The sequence below is a fragment of the Gymnodraco acuticeps genome, unplaced genomic scaffold, assembly GCF_902827175.1.
Source record: "Gymnodraco acuticeps unplaced genomic scaffold, fGymAcu1.1, whole genome shotgun sequence".
In the NCBI taxonomy this organism is placed as follows: domain Eukaryota; kingdom Metazoa; phylum Chordata; class Actinopteri; order Perciformes; family Bathydraconidae; genus Gymnodraco; species Gymnodraco acuticeps.
The window spans coordinates 39,114-59,592 of NW_022990764.1; the positions used below are offsets into that span (position 1 = coordinate 39,114).

A 20,479-nucleotide genomic window follows, 5' to 3' on the forward strand; every position below is an offset into this window, starting at 1 on the left:
AAACAGGCTACACTAAACAGTAACAGCATGCATGGCTGAGAAAAGAGTGTCCAAAGACATACAGATAAATGGTTTGTATGTAAACTATGCATTGTCTGTCTGAGCTACCTGTCAGTCTTTGCTCCATGTTTACTTGTCGGCTGTAGCTCTTGACCCCTAAACAGGTAATCCTCCTCCAGTTCTTTCTGTAAGGAATTGTAGTTGTTATTGTATTTTCATGTTATTGTTGCGTTTCAGTTCTGAAAGATTGATAGAAACAAAGAAACAGCAGATTTCGTCCTTTAGAGACACATTTATATCAGTCCCGCTTTTCTCCCCTTTCTGCACATCAGCGTTCTAAAATCCATTTAGACATCCCACAGTCATGGAACATTAGATTAGGAAGAATGATAAATGACTCTGCACTGTTGTCTCGTCTTGTACAACAAATGTGTCTCAACTAATCTGTCACTTTTTAATATTGTGCTTGATGCTGCTATTCTCAGTTGTTCAGATGCGAAAATGCGCACAGGAATGCACAGGAATGCACTAAAGTTGAGTTTTTGAAAGTTAGTTTCTGGGACTGTTTGTTCAGAAAAGGCCATTACAATCTCTCTCTCTGTCATTCTGTGCTTTTAACTGTGTGTCTCAACTCTTTCTATCTACAGTACTTTCATGTTTTTGTTTTGCAGTTGTTGATGGCACTGTGACCAAATGTCTGTATGCTTGCTGTCACTCTGTGTTATCCCTAAGATCTGCTTGTTCAATGACTCTTAAAGCCAGATGGGACTAGTTGCAAATTGTAGGGAATAGGAACATCTTTGTTTCAAGTCGTTTTTTTCACAACTTCAGCAGGTCTTGCTCTGGATTTCAAAGCAGTTACTAATTGCATATGACTCACTCAACTATACGTTGTTTTCTTCCAATTGCACACTCAAACTTTATTAATGTTCTGCTGATATTGCACTTTCTCTTTGGTATTCTATCTTGGCTTTCCTAAGAAAAGAACAGGCAAGTTCAGATTATCTTTATTCACCTTTATTGTTAATGGTTTGCAGTCAGGATTCATTCAAAAATAACACAGGCCATAGTATACAGATTGTTTCTTTACGAGGATCTTCAGCACCCAGGTCAGAGTACAAGTAAACGGCCCAAACAATCTATAGACAACAGTTTAACATGTGAATGGCAGCAGGAGGAACGTGGCCTCGGAGCTCTTGGTCCTTCTGTTTAAAAAGACGACCTGAGGGTAACGGATTTATCTGTCTGAAAGCGCCGGGGTTATCCTGGCACTCCAGAAGTGAAGTAGCCTTTCTTATTGTGAATACATCAGTAAGCTGGGCTTGAATCCTAAACAACCCTTACTGCCAACCACTTTAATGAGGCTACCAGGCCTGCTTTTATTGGCCAACGGCAAGTTAGCATAAGCAACAATAAAGAACATCAAAATATATTTAATAATACGCTATAAAAGAAAATCTTCACCTTACACGAGACATTTTTCATTGCGTTTCTTCATTGTGGTTGCAGCATTTGTTTCAGCACTGTATAGTTAAGTGCATTTCACATATTCAGGAGTGTGTGCACAGTACAGCATGTGGTCACACTTGCTCAAGTACACAGCAGGTATCTTAGGGAACACTGTGTCTTAAAATTTCACAGCTGTGAGTGTTGCATGGTAACATAAGCTGAATGGTGATGTGGGTTATGAGTTAGACCCAACTGTGCCTACGTCTGTTAGCTCTCTGTGAGTCACTAATACAGCATGTGTCATGGAGTGGTCATGGTTTTCACTCTCTGTCTAAACCAGAACAAGGCAAGAGAAGGACTCTGTACTGAGTGCCACTTCAGTTGGGAGCTTCTCAGATGCAGGCCTGCGTTGCTCTTTTGTTTGTCTGGTTATTGATTGTCTCTCGCTGAAGCTTGCAGCCAGCCATTATGATCCCATGTCCCAGCTGCTTAGAGATGGGAGCTAGGGGATGGGGTTTTAAAGGAGAGACAAAGGCAGAGAGAGAGATGTACTCGCTTCCAGTTTTAGGGGTTTTGGGGTTGACAAGTGGAGGGGAGGTGATTTAGAAGGAGTAGCAGAAACGTAATTATAGGCAGAAAGTGAGACATTCAAACCCAAGAATGTGTAAGGGTAGAGAAAGTGCCTCATAAGTAATTTATTGTCTCACAGCCTTTGTCCGATACGACACTAATTTACTTAATTTGTCTGTCAAATTGTCCTGAATCAAACAGACTTTTCACTGAACTCTGCCTCCAGCTCACAATTCCATCATGTCCGTTTCTTTCTCCCCACAGACAGTGGTGTTAATGAGATGTCTGCCACTGTTACATTTGTAGCAATCTATCAATTTAAAGACGCTATAAATGCTAACTCTGTCCTTGCTTCACCCTCTTCTTCTTCACCCTCTTCTTCACCCTCTTCTTCTTCACTGACCTGAGAAATAACATCAAGATTACCAAGCTCCTTTACGGAGCGTCCACACTACAGCTTCAAAAAAAGCTTGGAGCTGGGCGTGTCTGAAGCTTGGGGGTTTTATTCGAGCACCGCGACCAACAACCAATCACATGAATCTCCCGCCCCCGACATACAAAGCAAAAAACCCCGGGGATTTTATGCGAGCAATATATATAAACTCCCCAAACAGGCGAAAACCTACCAGTTTCACCCACTGTCTCTGCCGCCTCCCTCCATGACTGGTTCTTCCGGTTTGTATCCCGGTAGGTGAAGAGGGTCTGGTCATACAAAACCGGGTGATTTGCTACGGCAATAAATAGTTTCTCCTCCATCTTTTTTTGAAATATAGAAATGCGGGATATCTCTCCCAGCTTAGACGCGGTTTGCTTGGCTAGCGCCAGATTTTCAGAAACGGGATTTGATTGGCTGGCGCTCTCCGGCGTCTCCGGCGAATGCTCTGGTTTTTTTCCCAGTCCTATTTATTTGTAATTTTTTGTAAACCCTTTGATTAGAGGTCATCCTTTTTGTCTTGATTGTCAGTTTCTTTGAACATCTTCAAAGGTGAGATGATTATAATAATATAGATTAGGGATCATCACATGTGCAGTGAGTGCTTATAGTACGTATGACAGGACTGCAGCAGAATGACAGAGCGATGATGATCTGCTACACGTGACGGGCAGGCTGTTCTGAAGCAGATTGCCTATCTTGTCACACCTGGTGAACGCCTGTTTTTCTGGAACAAAATAAGTCTTGGTTCAGAACGAACGATTATTATAAAGATTTTATTTCTTTATTATTTTTATTTTTTTTCGCTTCTTTTGCCAGAATTATACATGTGTTTTCACTTTAACACTTTTTAAAAACAATTGATTTCATTTTAAGAGAAGAAGCTAAATATATCTGATCAAATCATTTGTTAACAACAGTACAAAGATAATGCTGATAAACTGATAAACTCCTATTGGACAATACACTCCAAAAAATCAAGATCAAGAACATTGCCAGTTTGCAGCAATAACATTCACACATTTTCTTTCCATTTGAAACAAATGAATTGAAAGGGAAATCACTTGCTTTGTGTCAGGCCCATTAATCAGATTAAAGGGGAGGACATGTGTCCCTCTGCTGCGATGCCTGTTCGATCAGTGTCTGTGAGCTGTTTAATGTAACACTTGGCATATAACCAGGGCTGCACATAACTGGTGCGCAGGTGCGCATGCATGACAGACAGACAGACAGACAGACAGACAGACAGACAGACAGACAGACAGACAGACAGACAGACAGACAGACAGACAGACAGACAGACAGACAGACAGACGAACCATGATATGAACTCAGGGCTGGCCCGTAGCACTGGCTAGATGTTCGCCTAGGGCGCCAGATCTGGGGAGGCGCTGCACTGGCAGTTCTGGGAGGGAAAAAAACATTTTGACCGTTGGGGCTCATCCTAATTTTCGGCCTTGATGTAACAATATTCATAATTAAGTAAATGTAACACCCTTTTCACCCCGGTTACACGTTTCATTTGCCCTGTACGATGGGCGCTGTAAGTGATAAAAATGGGGGATGTTGGCTTATCTGGCGCCCGCAGCTCAGAGCCAAAATGCGAGTGAGCGAGGGAGAGAGGGACGGTGCACCGGTACCGGCGCTGTTGTTATTAGAATCTGGTTCCGTGCTAGCTGCTCTAACGGATATAAGAAGAAGATGTTTCTAAAATAATGTGGAGGGAGAGTCCTCTCCAGCTCAGTGAGGTAAAGGACTCTTAGTCTAAGTTCAAACGGTTTGGTCACAATTTATGTAAACACATATTTCCAAGGCACTCCTTTATAATTATTGGGATAAACAGGTTTGAAATCATTCCAATGTATACTATAGGACAGTAACCAAATATATCCTTTAAAACTGGAGAGATAAAAAAAAATGCATAAATAAATAAATGTTACGGTAAAATAAGATATGAATGAACAACACAACTAAAATAAGTTACATTCATTTGTTATTGGCTATGGTAGGTTATTGGTTATGTTCACATACTTATTTGATTACATCCACTTGTCTAAGATGATCACAACAGAGACTTTCGACCCAAAACCAGCTGTTGACTTGTGGATGCAAGCAGCTAATCACAGACTCAACCAGAGAGAAAGAAGTAGGCCTACATCATCAGCTACCATGTCTGACAGAGAGGAAGACAGTGAGGAGAACAGTCAGGAGGGTAGTGATGACAGCTTGTAGGATTACTGCTCGTGCTAATGTTGTCTTGTGTTCACCTCTGCATGTGTGTTCTGTGTTCACCTCTGCATGTGTGTTCTGTGTTCACCTCTGCATGTGTGTTCAGTGCCGTGTGTCTGGCAAATAAAGTCAAGACCCCCTCAAAAGTTACGGTTTATTTCATTTTAAGGATGAGCACCAAGCAACATCTCCAGGTGCTCCTTTGAGAACCAGGGCAAAAAAGTTATGTGCACCCCTGTATATAACAACTGTCTGTGAGTCAGCCACTCCAGTGGAACGATTATCTCTTTGGGACAGATGGCTGGTTTTTACATGATGCCTTTCCACCTGTTGTCCATCATGTTTTACCACCGATGCATTGACTTTGTTTTCTGCTAATGGCACTAAATTAACAACGTGACAGTTACCCATATGAACTTTATTAACTGATATTGTATAAGAGTTTGTTGTTATTTGTGAGTCGGTCTGAATGGTCAATAACTGCAGCTTTAATTACCACTCATATGGACTTGAGAAAAGTACAATAACTCTTTGATTCAGTTTCTTGTTGCGCTGCAGCATCATGCAGAAAAGCATTTTAATCCACGTTCAGGAAACAATCCACTTCGGAATCGACCAAAAGCTGCTATGCTATTAACTAGTATTATGAATATTAAATAGTAATCCCTGCTGTTCAGTTTAAAACTGGTTTGATCTGCTGTTTTGGAGGAAAACATGGATGGATTATAATATAATCCATCCTAAAGTATGCTATAAATATAAATAGATTTTAGACAGAGGAAACGGAGGTCTGTACACTTTTTTACTGCATGCTATGTACAGTCTCTGCTAGTAGAAGGCCATGAATATTAGAGAGAAGTTCTATTTTGCTTGAAATGGAAAACTCGAACTTTTCTTCAGTCGGTTAAATAGCTTCTTAATTGTAGTTATTCTATATCCTTCCGGCGCAGACTGAAAACGCATCTCTTTCGACTCTACTTCGAGCGATAGAATTACTAACAAAGAATTGCTAACAGAGCACTTATATACTAATAAAGGACTGGCTTATCTAAAGCCAGTTGAGTAGCACTTGAAATGTTTGGCTCTATGAAACCTGATGTACTTATATGATTCTGTTTTCTTCAAGGTTGTGTCTTCCTGGTCGAATGTACTTATTGTAAGTCGCTTTGGATAAAAGCGTCAGCTAAATGCAATGTAATGTAATAATGTAATATATCTTTCTGTCTTGTTGCTCCCTTGTTTTGGGTTCTATTGTGCCTATGTGTATAATAGATGCTGCTATTTGTGCGCAAATTGCCATCTACTATTGAGAATCCTGTCAATGGAGTTCAGTTTGAGCTCTAGAACTTTATGTAGACAAACTGGAGGGAAATCTGCCATGTAATGATTTTTCTGAAGCACAAACACTGTGAAATATTTAACAAAAGCACACGTTTGCACACACACATACTAACTTGCTTTTGTAAAACACTGCCTCAAAACACAAAGAGAGGGAAAGCAATCGATGGAAGTCACTCCCAAAACCTCAACAGTGTGACATCAGCACCATACAGGGCCAATCTGGCTTTACCTCACACATTACAGTAAATACATACTATAGCACACTTTAACAGGACATACCTTTAAATCAGTCACAGCCTAAGTGTTGTTGGTGTTTTGATATTTGTTTTTTGAAACCACTTCAGTTCCATTTGGTCATAAATGTTTAATTCTTACACTTACATGCTTGTTTTTATCTCCTTTCTTCTGTAGCTAGCACATATTCACAAGGGTGTAACTCATGTAGACAGTCAACACCTGGCCTTGTTAATCCATGGCTGCTCACCATGAAACCTAGTCATTACATATTCTAAAATATGCTTTAACTAATCCTTAAAAACAACGATCATGTGGGTAAAAAGATGGGCTGACAATACTTTAGTGTGTTTATAAGGTAAGCTTACAAAAGAAACTGGTCATAAAGACAACTTATAAGTCCTTTTTTATTACTGAAAATACTCAGATCAGATGTAAAAAATGTATTTCTGAGAGGACTCAACATTTCGTTTTACACTTTGTGTCTTGGTGCAGTAATGATTCAGTGTATTGCCTAGAATGTCCCCATGCAGTTGAATTTCCAATTAGTTAAATCTCATGTAAAGAAATGAACAGCGAACCATTTCCTAGTGTTTCGTCAGCAACATTTTGAACAAAAACAATTACAGTGAAATTGGCAATTTAACAATAAAACCCAATGTAGTGACTAAAAAACAAGCTGCCACCACAGATTACCAACCACAGCACGATGCATTGCAGCAAATGTTACACAATGCACTTAATTATAACATTCTCTGTGTATTTATAGAGAACCTTGTTGGGAAGAACATCATACCATCAATGGTGGGGTTTTTCCCCTAAAATCCTCATGAGCAAGACATGTTTCGCTATACAGTACTTGCTTGCTAAAATGGCGTGTGTGTGTGTATTTGTATTTGTGTGTGTGTGTGTGTGTGGCAGTCATTCATTACATGTGGACTGTATGGCAATCAGTTATGGTCTAGCAAATCATAACAGAATTTAAAATGTGACTGATAAAATAAATACATATTTATTTGTGTAAATATATCACACTTGCTGAATAATTGATCCAAAGAGATCTCAATTCATATATAATGCATCACCCCCAAACTTTCCACTGCCTTTGGCTTTGCCGTAATTGGGAACATTTCCTGCATCAGACATCCTGCATTACTAGCATCAGCCGTCATATTCATACATATGCACTCACTCCATTGTGTTAGAGAATCGTAGTGGTAACACAGTTGTAATATTGACTGACACCTGAGGGTGATGATTGCAGAGTGACAGCTGTGTCAAAGAAAATGAATTTTGTCATGTCCTCTGGGACAGAAGCTGTTAAAAGGAGACCGTGTCATGGCTGTACGGAGGCAGGGGGGGGGGGGGGGGGGGGGGGGTTGTTGATCTCCCACAGCATCTGCTACAGCTAACATTAATTATGATGCAACACAAATATGCACAGGTGTATATTGTTGCACATTTCTAGATAGATGGAATAAATGCATCTTTAAAAAACAGTGACACCAGCAATTGCTGCATTTTAAAATATCTATCATCTGTATCATCTCTTTTCTCTATTATCTATCTTTATTTCCTTCACTGAATCTGCACTCTCTGTGTGCGTCACAGCTTAGGTCCTAAACCTGATTGTAGCTGAGAAGTAAAAAATGATAAGGATGAGACTCCCACACATTATCTTGATGCTGTTACACCTGAGATAACATGCCCTCTAGCGGGGTGTCTCACATTGAGACCTCATGTTACCTCTTGTCCCAAAGCTCCAGCACGTCCCCGCTCCAATGATACAGCATGTTACAGGTCTATCAGGCACACATTCACACGGGCCATTAATGCCTCCTGACATTCAAATGAAAAAGCATGACATTTTCTTGTCAGACTCACGCTGTGAGGTGTGGATGTCAAGGGCAACGTTAATGGGCTAGTCAATGTGTTATCCTTGACTAAAACATATTACACTGTCTGTCTGGTGTGTGTGGAAGAGCATGGTGTTCAGAGCGCAGCAATGACTTATTCAGAAGTCGCTATACAGCAATCTTTGCTAGAGATTCGGCATTCAAATATAGACACACACACACACACACACACACACACACAAACAAACTGGCCTCTAGATGTTTGAGCAGTTGTTCCAGCAGTGTCTCGCTGAAGATGCAGCACTTTGCTTCTGTGACCTGATTTCCTAGGACAGGAATTACTCCAGCATTCAGTCTGACACACACACACACACACACACACACACACACACACACACACACACACACACACACACACACACACACACACACACACACACACACACACACACACACACACACACACACACACACACACACACACACACACCAATAACCCAGTCTCTGCCTTCCTCTCGTTCCCTTTCAAGCTTGCTTTGCTGCTCCTCTCCGTTCAATACCTTCACAAACCTCACCTGCTTCTCACATCCTTTTATCTCATCTCCACATGCCCATGTTTGACAGCTTTGAGAGATTTAGCTCACCCCCCCCCCTCAGAAAATGCAGCATGCTAAATAACTTGCAGATGTGCGAGCACTGTGGCACAGATTCTTAATGTGTGTCACAATCCTTCTCAAATCACACGATGCACACCTCGTTAAGCTCATCTGTATTGTGTGTGAGTCTGCAGTCTTTCTTTCTATCTCACTTTATCTTTTCCTCTTTTTCACTCTAGTCTGCTCTTCCCCGCTTCCCTCTCCATTCTTCCTCTCTCTCTCCTCTCGTTCATACTCGCCTTCTCGCCCTGCTCGTACAAATCCTCATTTTAATGCAAAGCTTTATTCATATATGCAAATTAGCCTTAAAGTCAGACATTGCCCTACTGACATTGCAAGCGCATAGTGCATGTTGCGTCACTTAAAACTGTGTGTGTTGAAGCATGGTAAACGCATGATGAAGTGTGTGTGTGTGTGTGTGTTCATTTGATGGTCTCAAACCCTACAATTCTAGTAAACTATACTTATCTTGAGTCAATTTGTGGCCAGTTTAAGACTGTTGATGAACACTTAACCTGTCACCGCACCAAAAGCCGCACTGCAGCAGCTTCTCTTTTTAGCTGTCCAATCCAATTTAGGATTCCCTCTCTCTGTCTCTTTACATCTCTTGCTTATTTGTTTTCTCTTGCTCCCCCTGTTGTATCTGTATTCCCTCTATTCTTCTCTATTTCTCTATTTCTATCCTCCTGGTTTCTCCAACCCCTCTGCTTTCATCCTTTATCTCTCTCTGTTACAGCCACAGAATAGGGAGGCAACATTAATCCCACCCCCTTCTTTTCCATTCGGCTGAGAAGGTGGAGGATAGTCCAGAGAGGTGTGCATCCCTATGAGTCACTGCATATATGGGATTGATGGAATCTGGGAGGGGGGGGGGTGTGTATGGAGGTGAAGAGCATTGCGTCATTGGGGGTGTGTTGAGGAGGAGGCGGGTTAAGCCGGCTGTCAGTCAGTGACGCGAGCGCAGCACGTGCGTCGGTCATGGCTGTGGAGACGTTGTGCGGCGGTTTTCAGGCTGTAGGCGAGGAGAGCTAGAAACAGCCGTAGCTCCCTTTGCCGACGGGTTGATCGAGGGAGTGAATGTCTGTGTGAGTGTGAGTGTGTGTGTGTGTGTGTGTGTGAGTCTGGGTCTGTGTGTAGATGCTGCATGGTGCTGCAACCGGAGCTGCTGCTGTTACTGCCGGTGAATAATGCAGACAAGGGAACGGAGTTTGGGTAGCATGCAAGGAGCCAAATTAACAATGCATCCTGTCGGGCTACATTAATTAGTTCTGCTGGAACCTGTAGCTGCCGACTGTCTTCCCGCCTGCTTGACTTACTGACTCCCCGCCTACCTTCCTGCCTGCCTGCCAGCCTTTTTGCCTGACTGGCGGACTGTCCGACTTAGTCAGAAAATGTCTCACTACCATTTCATCAAATGCTGTGAGTAGCCATTCACCATCTCTTTCTGTGTGTGTGTGTATATGTGTGTGCAAGTGTGCTTGTGTGTGCCTCAGTCGAGGGTGTGTGCTAATTGTATCAGCACTTACTATATATGCAGGGTGTCATGTACTGTATGAGAACATGCTTAAGAATTCTGGTCACCAGCTGCCAACACAGCAGCACAATCTTAACTTTGAATGTGTATCCTTGTCACTGTGTGTGTGTGTGTGTGTGTGTGTGTGTGTGTGTGTGTGTGTGTGTGTGTGTGTGTGTGTGTGTGTGTGTGTGTGTGTGTGTGTGTGTGTGTGTGTGTGTGTGTGTGTGTGTGTGTGTGTGTGTGTGTGTGTGTGTGTGTGTGTGTGTGTGTGTACACAGTAAGTGGGAGTGTGGGCTTGCTGCAGAGAGCTGCTGCAGATGTGTGAAGTTGACCGGTGAATGCCGCAGGTACTGGCAGAGAGAAAGAAAGCTAAAATAGAGGCGCAAAGACGCAGATCCCAAGAGCATTTGGCATATTCATAACACAGTGACAGACTGACAGAGAGAGAAAGTCGATTCCTGGAAAAAGGGACAGATGGAAACTGGTGATTTAGAGGAGCGTTGCAGAGAGGAGACGGAATGGCAGGATGAGAAATGGAAAGGAAGTCAGGATAGGATGAGTGACACATCAAGATTGCAGCCAAGAATGATGAGCAGATGGAAAAAAGGAAGGAGAAAGAGGGCATAAAGGGGGAGAAAAGTGACAAATATCATGAAGGTGATGCTGTCATGAAGACTTTTCTTGACTCTGAGAACCCTACCTGTCTTACCCCCAAACCTCTCCCTACAACATACATCCATATACACCCTGCACATTCATGGTGTCCGCAGTTTGCAGTCTGTGTGTGCACATCATGTTGCACACATTTCAAATGTACAACGTCCTGCAGTGCTGTCAGAGTTATTCGCTGGAGCCTGCATGGGATGTTCCACATACAATCAATAACTGATAGCCTGGTGGCAGCCTGATGGCAGCAGAAGAAAGCAACTGCTTTCCATCCCTCTCTGTCTCTACTCACTCCGTCCTTCTCATTCATTCATTCAGCCTCTGTTTCCCATCAGTCAGCTCTTCTGTCTTTCCCTCTCCTATTCACATTTCACTGGTCTGTTCAGAGCCCTTCCCCATACAGTAGAACATGCCACACCAGTGTCCATTTTTGTCATTGGCTATTAAGAACAAACATTGCCATAGTTTTTGCAAATTCTGTGATTAAGTGTGAATGATGTGTGTTTTCTTCAGCTAGGTCGATGCACATTTGCATACTGTTTTTATTAGAACAATGGAAACTCAAGTATGTATTGACTGAAGGCACATTCTTATTGATCTTTGCTGTCAGTGCTTTCCGCATTTGACATTTTCATCTACAAAAGGAAGACAAAGGAATGCTCCTGGGAATGTATTGAAAAACCACCCAATAATATATCACCACCCATATCAGAAACACATTCAGCCACGTTACATACAGGAACATATACTTATAGCAAGTCACAAGGGACATGTTTTATAGCCTCAATCACAACATTTAGTACCACATTCAAACTACTGCAGGTAAAGAAAACCTTTTAGCAGACTGAGCAAACATCATTATTAATTTACATACAAGTGCATTTGTATCACTTAATGTTAATGTATTGACAACATGATTATTTAACGTCAGGGTGTTCTGGAAAATCTATTTTATCATCTAATGGATATCCATATGCTACTTAATGTATATATCAAGTCTGCATCAATATCTCACGTTGTGTGACATCTGTCATGTGCAGGGAGTTTATGGGTTGATGTGACTGTAGCCTTGAATGCCTGAATGATATATGAGGTTGACAAAGAGTGTGAAGGGTAGGCCAAACCAAGGAGGAGAAGTCATGGCAGAGATGGAGACATACAGTTGGCCATATCCACATTGTGTGTGGTTCAATGGAAAGAGCTAATGGCTAATCTAGCTAGCCTAAACCTACAGGAGTGGTGACGACTTCTGCTCTTTATGCTCTGTACTGTAGCTCTGCAGTGAGCTCTATGTCAGCTTACAATAGATCAAGGCAACAAATACCAGTTCACCCAATCTCATAGATGTCTAATTGGACACAGACTGAACACTCAACACAACTGCTGCTCCAAGCCACTGATCAAAAGTAGAAGTAAAGGTGAGATGGGAAAAATGAAAAAAAAGGCAATAACAATGGACCTAGAGATAGAGTGGAGTGGTATTGGACAAGGCAGTAGGGAGAGTGTGTTTTTGTGTTTGTGTGTGTGTCTTTTCAACGGGCAGCCAAGTTTCTAAAATATAATACAGTTGAAGCAGACACTTGGCATGAACAGTACAATAGTGCCCCCCCCCCCCTGTGTCTGGAACCTGAATACAAAAGAACCTTTTTACATGTCTACCCAGAGCAGATGGTACTGTATTGTGTAGAAGGTGTGTGTGTGTGTCCGTGTGTGTATGTGTGTGGCACATTGGGGTTGAGGGGGCCGGTGTTGAATACATGTGTCAATGTAAGTAGTCTCTATTCTGCCTGCATAGTTTTGTCTGCTCCAGATAAAGATCTAGTCCAAACACACCTCAGGCCCTCCAGAGAAGAAACATGTCACTGTATAGAGTTTACACAAAGCAGCAACAGTCCTCTAACAGCCAGTCAAGGCCTTTTAGTGTTATGCTGATTTTGACTCCTAAACTGTTTTGAGACACATATCATTTTGTGGATAAGTGAAGAGATGAAGAGAAATGGTAAAGGAGTGAGAAAGAGATAGATGATGGGAATTATGGAGACAACCTGTAGTTCCTCAAAGCTATCTCACTAAAAATATTGTCCACTTGACGAACAGCCTGATGTGACATCCGTTACCCTTTAGCAGAATTGGAGAGAAAGAATTGAGACATAGAGAACCACTTTAGATCAAAATAGAGACAACGATGCTCCAAGAGGGGGTACTCACCTCAAAATGGGTCTAAAAGCAACAGAGTTGAGTTTGGAAAAAAAGCAACACTGCAAAGACCTCCTCCTCATCTTGTACATGATGGTGGATGTGAATATCAATGCAATCAACGCCAAATAAGTTACGTTTTCTGTATAACCGTATATAAGTTTATCTTGATTTTACCTGAGCACACACTCTGTGAATCCCATTCTGAGCCCACCTACTGCTCGGATCTGTACATCCTAATCATCCAAGCAGACCATACAAGGTTTAGCAACTGCCTGAGATCTGTTTGGCTAACTTCCACTGAGAGGCAGAAAGATGATGTGGAGTCAGGAGAATCACTGGGACAGGAGAGACAACAAACAAAATGCTGTGATGCTTTTCTCAAATCACGGCTAAACAGACACAGAAGATATCCTTTACAGTAAATATAATAAACGACTGCCCACACACAACTGCAGACACAGACATGCATGCACACAAAACAAGAACATGTTAACAAATATAACTGACAGCATTAGCATGTTGTAGTTGATATGGTCTCCTTATCTCAGTATCAGTGTCCTACAGTAAATACTACGGACTGCAGTGTGTTCACTGGTTCACCAGATACTTTTTTCCTCACTTCTTGGATGGACAGCTTGCCACTAAAGCTTCAGTGAAAACAGATAATGCAAGAATAAATTAGTTTTTGCCTTTTTAGTTTTCTGGCAGTTGACATCTTCATCACTCTCTTGCTCTTTCTGTGTTTCACCAGGTTGCTTCCAGCTATGTAATGTCTTTCGTCAGAACATGGAGATAGACCAGTGTCTGCTGGAGTCTCTCCCCATTGGCCAGCGCCAGCGGCTGGTCCGGAGGATGCGCTGTGACCAAATAAGGGCGTACTACGAGAGGGAAAAAGGCCTTCAGAGACAACAAGGTGGCCTCAAGGTTCGAGCCCCGGCCACCCAGCGCAAGAAGCACCACGTCCGCTTCGGCCTCCCCGATGTCATACAGGATGCCATCATTCGCCATGACTACAAAGAAGGTGGGTTTGTAGGTGCACCTTAGAGAGAGTGTATGAGTGTTTTCTCATTATTAGTGTGTGTGTGTAAAGGAAAGATCTAGCTACTAGATTCACACACACACACACACACACACACACACACACACACACACACACACACACACACACACACACACACACACACACACACTCACACTCACTCACACTCACACTCACACACACACATGGGACAATACAGTGTTTGTTTATGACTCCAATCACACAATCTTTTCGGCTGGAAGTTGTCAACACCACTGAAAAAATCAGTGTGAAGCTTTTATCCTGATGCAAATTGCTTTCAATGACAGAAATACATTAGCAGCGATAACAATGCCTGCTGTAAAGAGCAAAACAGTAATGGCAGTCACTTTGTTATTTACATAAAAGAGCACTGCTCATTGGCAGTGAAAACGGGTTTTGAAATATTCTAATAAATGCAGAAACTAACAAAAGAACATATGACACAGCTTTTTGTAACACAAACATAAAGTAATGCATCAAAACAATTATCACCCTGTTAAACTGTTATCCCAGGGACAATGAACACTGGGCATTGGTGAACCATGCAGCCATTTGTTTTAAACAAATGAGAGCTTTCTTATTCTGGCTGTACTTGAATGATTTTGTCTTCCAGGAATGCAGATGACATTGAGATCGATTCAGATTTATCTGCTGCTAATTCGGGAAAAAAAAGAGCTTTCCTTAGGTGCATAACAGAGCATATCTCCCCTCTGCAGCAGCACTCCTGCCTACTTGTCTCCCAGTAATGACACACTCAAGTACTCAGGCTCGTTTTGTGATATCGGATACTCATAAACTTTAAGAGGTCGTCACACTCAAAAGGACATTGATTTTTTGGTCTAACCTCACTGTCTTTTCTTTTGACTATGCCAGTCGTTGACCCAGCTGTCCGGGTGTATCTGTGTCACTCCTACCAGCAGCCTTTGCAGGTCACCGTGTTAATCTCTGCTCTCTGGCTGCCAATTATCATTTTAAAACTCAGCTGGGTGACATGCTGTTTGATACTCATGGTACCTGTCTCTGTAAATAGAGTTTGTAAACTGTACATTATGTTGTATGTCGTCCTTATTGTTGTTCTGTTGTTTGTATGTTACATGTGTAACTAATGTCCTGCAGGTCACCCTTGAAAAAGAGATCTTTTGATCTCAAGGGGCTTTCACCTGGTTAAATAAAGGCTACACAAACAATTAGGTTCAGATGGGGTCTGAGGAAGCAGCCGGTGGACCGTTGCATCAGCCAGACAGAAAACAGGGTTCCTTGGCTTGGCATGAATCAGATCTGCTACATTTCTGTCTGCGTGATAGATTTCACTTTATCAGACTTGTTGAGTATGAGGGTCACTTGAAAGTTTTGTATTTCATTTATGTTACCCTGTGTTGGCCTGCCTTGTTCTTGCAGTGTCTCTTAGTGAGTTAACACTTGTTTGGGTGGATCAGTACTATCAATATCTTGACAATAGTTCTCGAGCATTCCTCACTTGACTTCATTTGATGACAACTAACTTGTTCATACTGTGCTGCTTAAGTTGGTTCTCCCTTCTTCTTTTTTGTACACAGTGATGGGGGTTTACCTAAACTAGTACTTTCCCCAGAGTAATGTGGCAGTCCAAAGGTGTTCATCTGGTTGGTAGAGGTCAAAACTGAAGAGATTTGTATTCTTACTTATTTGACAATGCCAAGATCCACTCGTGTCTTGCCTAGAAAGCAGAACTTGTACCTCTTTGTGATGCAGATTGATCATCATATCTGTATCAGATGATACCAGAAAAATATTGCAATTTCTTGATTATTTTATGCTTTCCGCATTATCGTTAAAGGGATTCATGAGAGGAAGGATTAAGTGTGGAGTGTGAGACTAATGGACTCATCGTATGGAGCCAACAAAGGAATGAACGCTGTGTTAACTGATATCATTGCTGTCATCTTGAATGAACTGAACACTTCTTAATTTGATTAGTTTTCAATTCTCAGCCCTGTGTTCCCCAGATTGTGGAAATGAATGTAACAATGGATGAAAATATGTTTTTGGCAACTAATCATTGTTTTTCAAATCAAATAAGACCGGGAGAAATAAAAGGAGAGGTAAAAAGAAGGGAAAGCAATCGGGTGAACGTTTTAATTAAAACCTGTTTTCAGTGAGCTGGGTTTAGAACATGTGCAGAAACTCAATCTGCTGACAAGGCAGCCGGTAATCAGAGATCTCTCACACACAGTCACACAAGGATTTATTTCTTATCGGTCGTATTTTACAGGAAATAGGATGAATGAGATAGTGGCAGGATGGAGAACAAAGGAAAGGTTGACCACAAAGGTAAAAGGAAAAATTGCAAAGACAAAGACATGTAAAAGCAGCAAAACAGAAGCGTTAAATTAGGAAGGATATTGAACGGTAAGGGGTAAAATAACTACTGTACCTGGACCACACAGCCCAATACTATAGGAGCAATACTGTATACCTCATTTCCTTTCTCCATTCACATCTGTCCTATATAAACATCTGGCTCACTTGCGTTTGACATTTGGTGAAATTGCTTTTCCCAAACCAATCTCTTAACTTCATGAAAGAAAGACACAAGTGGAACGGGAGCAGCTGTTGGCTTGTAGGCATGTAACTTACAATATATTTGTATTATGTCTTCCCCTTTCAACTAAATAATGATATTAAATATGATATTTGGATGTCTGTTGTACTCGTGGTGACCAGTCCTGGCAAAACACAATGTGAGAAAAGTTGATTTGCAAACACTTAAGAAAGGTGAGCAGCAATTCAGTTACATTTCTGAGGACAATTTAGTTAGAGTCTGAGTGGACTGTAGTATCACATCATCTGGGACACATGTACTTGGAATGACACATGTATGGTTTGAAAACCCATCTTGTAAAAACTTTACAGGTTAGACAACAACCCATGTTGATAGCTAATTGTTCTTTAGTAAAACATTGAACCCTTATCCATCCAATGAAGTACTACAGCCCCATTCTTACTAATATATTTATCACATTTTCTATGGGTAAACATATCTGTTAAATCCTCTGACATTACTATATTTGTTTGGTTTCATGCATGTGTGTGCATGTGCAGGTTTTCTTTTAGACATGCAATTCGACTCTAAAGCATCCGGGAGCTCTTCCGTTATTGATCAGAGTATAGATCCAGTCCTTCAGGCACAGCGCAGGGACTCGGACTGCAATCAGTTCTCCATAGCGGGGAAGTGAAGCCAGCAGAGGTAATAGTCATAGGTAATAGCTTCCAGATTTGAGTGGTGTTTTGAAGCTTTGCCTTAGACACGATTCATAAAACTGAATCACAGCACAGCTAAAATAAGAACATGTGCACATCGATGGCTAGTGTTATATACAGTATGTATTGTTCAGCCATTAGTGTTAATGCACTCACCACCCCCACATTAGTGCAGCAAAGCTTCTTCACAAACAGAGCAGGCACTTTTCATGGAAAGTTAAAATAGGGATTTGCTCCATTAAATCACTCCTAAATACCTGGTAAAAGTTCTCCTGATGCTCACAATTGATCCAATGTATTACACAATCAAATTGTATTCATCACAACCTAGTGTCAGGGTTGTGTACGCAGGTATATGCTAAACTGTATTTCTCTGCACTTTGTTATAGTTTGTGTGTCCTATATTCTCGGGTAGACACCTTGTAAGTGTGCTTACTGTGCTAGACAGTATCACGGATGAAGTAAAACATGTACCACTCGGAGGTCGGGATGTTTCTACTGTGATATGAAACTCCAGATATTTAGCTTGTAATTTATTATTAGTCAGATTAATAGATTAAACACTCAGGTGTCATGCGGAGAAAACATGTCAAATTGTTAATGTGAGAAATGTAAGATTATGAAAATATATGTATATAATCTCAGAAAAAAACAGACAGGGAAGTGGAGAGACCTATAATATGGATGTTAGAGGACAACATTGATATGTTTCTAAACTTTCTACAATTGAGTGATTGAAGCCATGTCAACAGTGTTGTGGTTTTGACAGAACTGGGTCTAGGCCCACAGAGGTGTTGGAGAAATAAGTAATAATAGCTTTAACTGAAATCCAATTGAAACCTTCAAACTCTCAGTCTGATACAGCAGGGATCCTTTTAGTGCCAAATGCAGCCTCCTGCAGCATATTGAACATTCACACCGGCAATATAGTGTTTCTCTGAGCTTCTAAAATTACATTTTTGGTTCACTTGATGACTCATCGCTGAATCTTTTTATATAACAGTTTGCAAAGGATCGAAGCCAGCATGAAACATAAAAGTACTTTATTAAATAATCTTCTCACAAAGGTCATTACAAATAAATGTCTTCCTTCTATGTTTGAGTATTTGGATTAAACCAAGTGGGAAGAGTGTGTAATGACACTCCTTTCCCCAATATGGTGAGCACATATTATTTAGGGGTTGAAATCAATTCACTGTGTTTACTGTGAATGTTTTATCAATGTCATCCATAAAATCATTTCATATCTCAACAAGTGGGCAGGAGACCCCTGTTCCATTTCACAGAACTCCTCATACGGTAATCTGCATTCAGAGTCAAGCTTTATTGGAAAACTGTACAAGTGCCTTTCTTTCATCATGATCGAGATGATGGAAACATGTGAAGCTCATTTCAGAAACATGGGGCGGTGAGGTGAGACAGAGCTACTCGTGAGTATGACTGTGTGATAAGGACTGGAGAGACAGCAGCATTTATAAGACTGAGGGATGTGGACAGAATCTCATACATGGCTGCACGGAGGAATGATGGGAGAATATGTCTGGTCGCTATATGAGAAAATTGGCAATATTTCTGTAAGTGGCATATAATGGAGGATGCATTACAGGGACTTTATTAAATTCATGGAATGTCACGGCCCAGTAGGATTTAGAGGAGCCACATAATAAAAAGAGAGGCTGAAGAAAAGTACATTCAATATTGTACTGTATCTACAATTGTATCAATATAAATGTGCAATATATCTACTTCAACAAGTTTAAGATCTGCAATAAATAATATTATTATCACTTACATGGCTTTCTGTGCAGGTTTATGAGAATATTTCTTAACTAAAAAAACGTTTCAGAGGAGGAGAAAAGATAATGTATTTTGTTACCTGTCAAAGGTGTGCAATTTTCAGTATAAGCTAGAAATAATGTATTCAGGTATCATACAATCACAGAGACGGTTAAAGGACAAAACGTCTGTCAGTCTGAATGATGAGCAGGTGAGTGGTCAGGAGTCAGAGCCGTAATATCTCCCTGTACCTGGTGTTAGCTGCACTTTGCCTGTAGTCCCTGATGCATGTCGATCAATCCTCACATTATTTAGGTTGCTCTCTCAACCTCTCTCCCCCTCTCTCTCTCTTTTCTACTCTGCTACTGGTTCCTATCTGGTTTCCATGGAAACTCCACATACTTCTCGAACAGCTGTTTTGCAATTTTCCACAAAATGACAGCCGACTTTGCTTCGCACCCACTCTCCATTCCCCTATCAGTACCCTCCTAATAAAGGGGTAACCAACACACAGAAAACACACTCCGAAACTCACAGCTACATACAGTATAGAAGTTTAACATAGAGATACAACTACTGTTGTTGCTTTGGTGTGTGTATAATACAGTTGTTCTAAAGATATACATCTCTATGGTGACAAGAGTTTATTTTCTCTTTAAACTACATTAAAACATGCGTTCTTTACTATAAGCCTAAAACACTCTTAAGATGCTCCTAAGTAGATAATTTCCTCTCAACTTTCTTGGTGGATATCACCTTTTCTAGTTAAATCACTAGATAATAGGATGTTGTATGAATAATAACACATCTCTAACTACAGTAATGTCAAAGTAGCCTGCATTATGTATTAGCACAGCTGGGATTTACCTTAAGCCAATCAGATTGGTTGCCATTTACAGCAGCATCTGAGCCTTGGGACAAGCAGTCATTTGTATCCATTCTCTGATCGACTTGACAAATGGCTTCTTCCCTCTGTGGGTAAAATCCCAGGACGGGGGATTTTATAATCAATATTTTAGAATGGAAGAATCCAGGGATCCACTGATGACCAAAACGAAAGGGTGGAATGATTACATCGAGTGAAACCTGTTGAACTGTTCATATAGACTACTGAATACACAGGAAACAATATGTGATCCTACTTCTTTAGTTACACTGCTTTCAAACGAATGATTGACATGTTTACCTAATAATGCTGTCAATATGACTAATGCAAAAAGCAAATGGACACAGTTGATCCCTGGGTTTTACAAA

At 41.1% G+C, this 20,479-nt stretch overlaps 1 protein-coding gene across 7 annotated transcripts in view; it reads left to right on the plus strand.

Moving 5' to 3' along the window:
- Positions 1–20,479, plus strand: part of myo16 (myosin XVI) — a 114,880-nt gene that overhangs the window by 9,619 nt on the left and 84,782 nt on the right. For 6 of the 7 annotated variants that reach the window (XR_004570627.1, XM_034232341.1, XM_034232337.1 and 3 more), the window contains exon 2: positions 13,901–14,170. Coding sequence is in view for 6 of the 7 variants with exons in the window: in XM_034232341.1 (XP_034088232.1) it covers positions 13,936–14,170 (235 nt within the window). In the remaining variant the exon portion in view is untranslated. Of the gene's footprint in view, positions 1–9,749; positions 10,188–13,900; positions 14,171–20,479 lie in introns of those variants that run through there. The other variant, XM_034232338.1, reaches the window with a different exon arrangement.